Below are 8495 nucleotides of genomic sequence, written 5' to 3'. Positions count from 1 at the left end.
GGCTGCGCCGCCTGGGCCTGGGCACCTCCTTCGCCGTGTGCTACTCGGCGCTGCTCACCAAGACCAACCGCATCGCCCGCATCTTCAGCGGCGCGACGGACGGGGCGCAGCGGCCGCGGTTCATCAGCCCCGCCTCGCAGGTGGCCATCTGCGGGGGCCTGATCTCCTGCCAGCTGCTGGTGGTGGTGGTGTGGCTGCTGGTGGAGACGCCGGGCGTGAGGAAGGAGGTGAGCCCCGAGAGGAGGGACGTTGTCACCCTCAAGTGCAACAGCAGGGACTCCAGCATGCTGCTGTCGCTCACCTACAACTGCGTGCTCATCATCCTGTGCACCGTCTACGCCTTCAAGACCCGCAAGTGTCCGGAGAACTTCAACGAGGCCAAGTTCATCGGCTTCACCATGTACACCACCTGCATCATCTGGCTGGCCTTCCAGCCCATCTTCTACGTCACGGCCAGCGACTACAGGGTGAGGACTGCTCTGGGCATCTGCGTATAGGTTCTATTTCATGTAGGCGTAGCCGTCTAGGATACGCCTAGCTGGTCTTGTGCGTCTCGTGCGTCTCGGGCTGGTCTCGTGCGTGCTTTCGCATGCACGCGAGAGCACGCACGGGACAAGCCCAAACCCTTCAACCCAAGCCTTCTAGCCAAAGCCTAGAAGGCGATGCCTACAATCATAGAACTAGAGTTATAATAACATAACTATCGTTTCTGTATTGTAATCTTTTCTAAATGACCAAAACGCGGCGCGTGTTTATGTGATTGAGGTAAAACGGTATGTGCATTTGTTTGTCTTGCATTGATTTGCTGAGGGCACAAGCAAAGGTTTTGGACAAGGGCCGATTGTGGATCAGCGTTAGGTGTGTTTTCATTTATTGACCCTTGATGTTAACAACAGTTGATGTTATTTAAGCGTGATATTTAATATAACGTCAATGGCTCATTGGAGCGACTTACCTCACCTCGAACGGAAATCCCTCCACTATGTTTTTTGAATAATTAAAGATATAAATGCCATCCTCTGAAGAAAAAAGACAGACAAACAGACAGACGGTGTACAGTAATTCAGTGAAAACAGTCTGAACCTGGGAGCCTCCTGGGAGAGTTGAGCGAGGGATGCGTAGGTAAAGCCCCCCCCCTGAGACCCCCAGAGAAACACAGAGTCCTGCCCGGCGGGCTGATGGGGAGCCGATGTCGCTCCGCGTCCCCACGGGTCAGAGGAGGGCTGTAGCAGCGGAGCGCGGAGCCCAGCTGTGTGCTGCCGTCCTGGGACCGAGGGGGCTCCGAGGGACCCCCGAGTGAGAGTCAGATAGAGGGACTCGCGGACACAGATCTCCACTTTGATCCATGAATAATTACTGTGTCGGCCCAGCTCCTACGTGCCTCAAGTTCCTCCCGCTGAAGGACGGATTACGCGTGCTCTGGGTTTGTGGCTCGCTCCACGTTGCTGTGCCACAGTATTGCACGTTATGGCCCGCCATCGAGCGACCACATAGACACTGTGCTATGTGGTTGTGCACGGAATGTTAAGGCAAACTAAACATGAACTACGGAGCCATGAATATCAAATTTGATTAAGATATACAAAGTTGAAGATGTGCTCTGCACCCACAGGGGATAGGGCAATCCTGGGGAAGCCTGCCCCCCCAGTACACACAAACACACACACGGCAGACACACACACACACACACACACACACACACCGCTTATAAACAGTGCTGATTAAACCGCAGGCTAATATCCCCAGTGCTCATATGAAAGCACTGATGGATAAAATTCTAAGTGGAAGGGCAGGAAAACAAATAGCGTCTGTTATCTGTGTACCATCTACTAATGGATGTATATAAATTCCCTTTTGGAATATATATATATGTGTTATATTTTTTAATATTTAGCTTCTCTCTTGACATTGGGGTTTTCCCCCAGTATGATTTCTAACTACCCTTTGCAAAAGTACAGGATTTATAATCTACTGAAAGGAAATATATCTCAAGCTTACAAATTCTGAAGTGGAAAGATTGTAGCGTTACTTAAATTCTAGAAATATAACGACAACAATAGTAGACAATGTAGACAGAGGGACTTCAGTAAGAAAGAACCTGGGATGACAGAAAAACAACACAAAGGAAGTACAAATGAAATGCTAAATTATATTGCGTTTTTTTATGTTAATCTTTGTCACACCTTCAATCCAAATATAACATTTGATGACACAATCCTTTGTACAAAGAGACATGTTTAAATGAGTCAGTAAGGCGTCCTTGTCTGTGGTTGTGTCTTCGAAAACAATACACAAATGGACCATCTCTGTTCCCTCTAGATGGTTTAAAATCCAATCCAACGGACAGCTGCACGTCTGCCTCAAAGCAGAAGGATGGGGTCTGAATGCTGTAATTGTGATTCAGCAGTGCATTGGTCCTCTGTGTTTGACAGTTGAAAAACGGACAGTGGCAGTCAGTATGAAGGTACAAGCCTCCCTATTTGGCAGTGGTAGTCAGTAGGAAGGTACAAGCCTCTCTATTTGACAGTGTTAGTCAGTATGAAGGTACAACCCTCTCTGTTTGACAGTGGTAGTCAGTATGAAGGTACAACCCTCTCTGTTTGACAGTGGTAGTCAGTATGAAGGTACAACCCTCTCTGTTTAACAGTGGTAGTCAGTATGAAGGTACAACCCTCTCTGTTTGACAGTGGTAGTCAGTATGAAGGTACAACCCTCTCTGTTTAACAGTGGTAGTCAGTATGAAGGTACAACCCTCTCTGTTTAACAGTGGTAGTCAGTATGAAGGTACAACCCTCTCTGTTTGACAGTGTTAGTCAGTATGAAGGTACAACCCTCTCTATTTGACATTGTTAGTCAGTATAAAGGTACAACCCTCTCTATTTGACAGTGGTAGTCAGTCTGAAGGTACAACCCTCTCTATTTGACAGTGTTAGTCAGTATGAAGGTACAACCCTCCCCCATCAGTGGACAGATGGAGGAACCCTTCCTAACACTACTCATGTCCTCTGGACTGACTGAGCAACTGCTCGTGAATTATTAAACACACCGTTTATTCTTATGCAATGGTGTCACACGGTGCTGCTCAAGATCCAGGTTGATTCTCTCCTTTTTTTTAAGGTATTCTTAATGACCTGCACTGTATTAACTAACTGATTTAAATGGTACATTAACATTCCAGGTGTGAAAGAAAGTCAAAGGTTTCTACTGGTTTAAGCCGACTTAATTAATTAATTTGAAACAAATCATATATTTTTTTAAGGATATAGTGAAACAAATGTTACCAAATTTTTAATGTACAATACTACCATTCCATATTGTCAAAATATTTGGTTTCATGTGCATATGTCTCACATATGTTTGCATGTTTATCTATACATCTTACTTAAGGAATTTGCCATCTAATTCAACACTTATTGTTCAACACAATAATACTTCCATTACACATTTGATTCCCCTTCATATTTCCCTTCTGAATCGATAGGCTTGAAGAAGTACTCCAGTACAGATACTGTGGTCGACTGGTCGTATATTATATATATATATATAATGGTATAAAGCTCTGCTCTATTTGGGTGTTTCACACTTTCATATAGGAACAGTTGGTTCCCCTGCTCAGTGTCACCTCATCCTCATACCGTCATTACCGTTCAACAATCTGGGACAGACGTCTGCCTGCCGAGACAGACTGACAAGAACACAGCGGACACCCACACGGCCCATCTGAGAGGCTACATGGGGGGGTGGAGGCAGGGTGGAGGCAGGATGGAGGCAGGGAGGAGGCAACATGAGGGGGCTGGAGGTGAGAAGGGAAGAGGGGGCCAGAGGTTCAGACAGGAGATTGAAGGCAACGAGAACCTGGTTCGCGGGATGAACAGTGTGACACCACATCCCTGTTCTACTGTTCATGATGAAGGGACGTTCAACAGGTTGGGTTCCTCCATTACATATATACATTCTGTATAATGGCGTACTTGCTTTCCATTTGGTTTATCTTTCCATTTGGTTTAACAACCCCTCTTAGATCCAAACACAAGAAATGATTGTGCTCACAAGCGGTTCAATATGTCGTCAAATCTGCCCGGTAACGACACGGTGTGGACCAATCAGCTACATTAATATTTAGGGCTTTAGCAGACGCATTTATCCAAAGCAACATGCAACGGTTAATGCACACATTCACACACCGACGGTGGAGTCAACCACGCAAGGCGCCAGCCAGCTCGTCAGAAGCAATTTGGGTTGGGTGTCCTGCTCAGGGACACCTCAACACTCAGCTCAGAGGAGCCGGGGATCGAACTAGCAGCCTATCGGTCCCCAGTCAACCTGCTGTACCTCCTGAGCTAAGCCGAGCCCTAGCGACCCTGGTCGGTTCTGACGGGTGCGCCTGGTTCCTTTGTGTCGGTTCTAGGTGCAGACCACGACCATGTGCATCTCAGTCAGCCTGAGCGGCTCGGTGGTGCTGGGCTGCCTCTTCGCCCCCAAGGTCCACATCATCCTGTTCCAGCCCCAGAAGAACGTCAGCAGCCTCCGGGGGGCCAGCACCCGGCACAGCCTCCCCCCCGGCCCCGGCTCCAGCTTCTCTCAAGGTTCCTTCTGTTTATTACTGTATTATTGTGTTTATTACTGTATTATTGTGTTTATTACTGTATTATTCCTCAGCCTTTGTACGGATCTAGCCTCTCTCAAGGTGCTCTCCTTCCCACTGGCTCCAGCTTCTCTCAAGGTTCCTTCTGTTTATTACTGTATTATTGTGTTTATTACTGTATTATTGTGTTTATTACTGTATTATTCCTCAGCCTTTGTACGGATCTAGCCTCTCTCAAGGTGCTCTCCTTCCCACTGGCTCCAGCTTTTCTCAAGGTTCCTTCTATTTATTACTGTATTATTCTTCAGCCTCATTGTGTTTATTACTGTATTATTCTTCAGCCTCATTGTGTTTATTACTGTATTATTCTTCAGTCTCTCTACTGCTCCAGCTTCTCTCAAGGTGAATGCCTCCATAACGGTGATCTGCTGATCCACTTCATCATGCATCACATGTTTTAAGAGTTTCCTTCACCTCGTGACCTTCTGATCCACCTCGCCATTGTGTTGCGCTGTGTCACATATTTTAAGAGTTTCTGCCGTTTCTGGATGAACGTAACCACAGTAACCAGGATCCTCCACTCGGGTTTTGATCCGTGACCGTGAACCCGACGAGTCATTGAGACGTTTAGGAGACCTGGAGGGGAGAGGCATTGTAGTCACATGGCTACACTCCAGCTCCCAGTACACCTCTCATGAAGAATAGTCCGTACAGAGCATCTTGTGGACTGTGTGCACCTGGGCCTCTGTGGGGGTCTCAGCATGGTTAAGAGCCACCCAGTATATCCATTGGTTATGCCTGGAGCCGTCCCCTGGTGCTTAAGGGTTAGGGTTGGGTCAGTTCCTAGTGAGTCTGCTGCTGCCCGGTGCGTGTCCCGCCAGTGAGAAGAACAAACATCTTACATCACACCTGGCGGGCCCCCTTTCCCCCCAAGGTGCTGACCCCCCCACACAAGGTCCACTTTAGGAGGGCAGACATCAACACACGCCCAAACAACTAGAGGGAATTGCAGGTGCAAAGTGTGTCTCTGGACCGCCAATCACAGGGATGGATGGATCGTCCTGCCTGTCATCCCTTTGTCTGTATATATACTCACCCTTTCCTATACACATATATATACATGAATACTATATATGTACTATACATAGATACTATACATATATACTCGTATATAGCCCTCCCTGTCCTCTCTGCATTCTGTCCATCCCCTCCTCTAACCTATCAATTATTATTTCATCCCTCTATCCATTCATCCATCCATCTATCCATTCATCCATCCATCTATCCATCCACTTCCATTCCCCAGTGTTACTGATGGTAGTCTGTTGTACACAGTGTCTGAAGACCATAGCCGAGAGAAGCCAGTAGGGACGACTCAAAATAACCCGTTATTGCCTGGCAGAACAACCCTGCACTTACACGTCCTTGCCTTCCAAACCAGTCAGCCTACACTGAAGACGGACTGCACCGTGCAGGGGACAAGCAGCCGGTCGGGAGCAGTTAGGGTGAGGTGCCTTGCTCAGGGACACCTCCACACTCCGCTAGGAGGAGCCGGGGATCACACTTGCAGCCTTTTGGTTTCCAGTAAACCCTCCCTCCCTCCTGAGCTAAGCCTGTTTTAACGCCTGTTATTATTTTGTGAGCGTTGTTTAAGAAGCCACTGAGGCGACTGAACTTTGAGGTTCTGAATGTGGTCCACCAAAGTATTCAGATATTACAAACCTGTCAATATTTATTATAGAGGGATTTACTCCCTCTATTGTCAACTAAATCGATAATTAATATGGTGTGTGTGTGTGTGTGTGCGTGTGTGTGTGCGTGTGTGTGTGCGTGTGTGTGTGCGTGTGTGTGTGTGTGTGTTGCAGGGTCCGCAGCCAACGTGGTCCCGACAGTCTGCAATGGCCGTGAGGTGGTGGACTCCACGACGTCGTCCTTGTGAGCAGCAGCCTCCGCTAGGCTGACCCTCCTAACCCTAACCACAAGCCTAACCCCTAACCCTGACCCTAACCACAAGCCTAACCCCTAACCCTGACCCTAACCACAAGCCTAACCCCTAACCCTGACCCTAACCACAAGCCTAACCCCTAACCCTGACCCTAACCACAAGCCTAACCCCTAACCCTGACCCTAACCACAAGCCTAACCCCTAACCCTGACCCTAACCACAAGCCTAACCCCTAACCCTGACCCTAACCACAAGCCTAACCCCTAACCCTGACCCTAACCACAAGCCTAACCCCTAACCCTGACCCTAACCACAAGCCTAACCCCTAACCCTGACCCTAACCACAAGCCTAACCCCTAATCCTGACCCTAACCACAAGCCTAACCCTAACCACTAGCCTAACCCTAACCCTAACCACTAGCCTAACCCTAACCCTAACCACTAGCCTAACCCCTAACCCTAACCACTAGCCTAACCCTAACCACTAGCCTAACCCTAACCACTAGCCTGACCCCTAAACCTAACCACTAGCCACACCCCTAACCCTATACAACCACTAGTCCTGATCCTGACCCCCCCCTCCCCCCCCTTATATTACCACTTGCCTGACCTACCCCCCAAATATAGCAACTAGTCCTGACCCACCCCCTTATTCAACCACTAGTCAAGGGTCAGGGTTAGGGTTAGCCCCAACCCTAACCCTAACCCACCCTGTTAAATAACCACTAGTCCTGGTCAGGGTCAGGGTTAGCCCTAACCCTTGCCCTAACCCTAGCCCTAGGCCTAACCCTAGCCCTAGCCCTAACCCACCCTGTTATATAACCACTAGTCCTGATCAAGGTTAGACTTGACTTAGCCCTAACCCTAACCCATCCTGTTATATAACCACTAGTCCTGATCAGGGTTAGGGTTGGGTTTGCCCTAACCCTAAGAGTAAGCACTTACCCTAACCCTAACCCATCCTGTTATATAACCACTAGTCCTGATCAGGGTTAGGGTTGGGTTTGCCCTAACCCTAAGAGTAAGCACTTACCCTAACCCTAACCCACCCTGTTATATAACCACTAGTCCTGATCAGGGTTAGGGTTAGGGCTAACCCTAGCCCTAACCCACCCTGTTATATAACCACTAGTCCTGATCAGGGTTAGGGTTAGGGCTAACCCTAACCCTAACCCACCCTGTTATATAACCACTGTTCCTGATTCAGGTGTTCTGGATATTAAAGCGGTTACACAGAGTCCTGGTTGTTGTCCTCTGAGTGCTGTGATACACGTCCCGCTTCCATTGTTCCTTCTTCTTTTTTACTAGAGATTTAAATGAGATGCCAACACATTTCCAAGTATCCCTTCTAAGGCTTAGGGTGAGGGTTAGCCCTGGCTAACCCTCACCCTAGCCCTCACCCTGACCCTCACCCTGACCCTAACCCTAACCCTAACAAGTATCCCTTCTAAGGGTGAGAGTGAGGTGAACCCTCAGCCAGTTCCATGTCTCCTTCTTTTTACTGAAGATTCTTCTTGCAACATGGAGTAAATAATAGTAAAGCTGTTAAATGTAATATATACGAGATGTTTTTAATGTAGATTTTGGTGAACCAGTTTGTGCTTTCTGTAATTTATGTAAATAAAAAATGTGTTTTTTATTCATATCAAACAGACTAAATGGTTATTCTTACATTATTCAGAACACTAATATACGTCAGAGATTGGGTTGCTAAGCCAACATATTGTGATGTATCAATTTAACCCTTATTATCTGTCAATATAGTATACTCTATATATAATGTGTCAATACAACAATTAGAGCTCCTCAGCTACGAATGCAATGCATAACAATGTTCATGTATATCTACAAGGGACTATGGCGATCAAATTTGATTTCTTATTGAGGCATTTCTGACACAATATAATCTGACCTCTGCTATAGTCACTTTTGTTCTCACTATCAAACATTTAGCCGATACCAACA

General features: G+C 47.3%; 1 protein-coding gene across 1 annotated transcript in view; it reads left to right on the top strand.

Moving 5' to 3' along the window:
• The window catches only part of grm2a (glutamate receptor, metabotropic 2a), a gene marked incomplete at both ends in the record, with an annotated part of 17123 nt that extends 10599 nt beyond the window's left edge, over positions 1 to 6524 (top strand). The window contains 3 exons of the mRNA XM_079747679.1: positions 1 to 467; positions 4409 to 4586; positions 6451 to 6524. Of these exons, the coding sequence (XP_079603805.1) occupies positions 1 to 467; positions 4409 to 4586; positions 6451 to 6524 (719 nt within the window). The remainder of the gene's footprint in view (positions 468 to 4408; positions 4587 to 6450) is intronic.
• Between the last annotated feature and the right edge of the window lie 1971 nt (positions 6525 to 8495).

This window comes from Pollachius pollachius, assembly GCF_949987615.1.
Source record: "Pollachius pollachius genome assembly, chromosome: 12".
NCBI lineage: Eukaryota > Metazoa > Chordata > Actinopteri > Gadiformes > Gadidae > Pollachius > Pollachius pollachius.
This window is presented reverse-complemented; position numbering and strand designations above follow the sequence as displayed.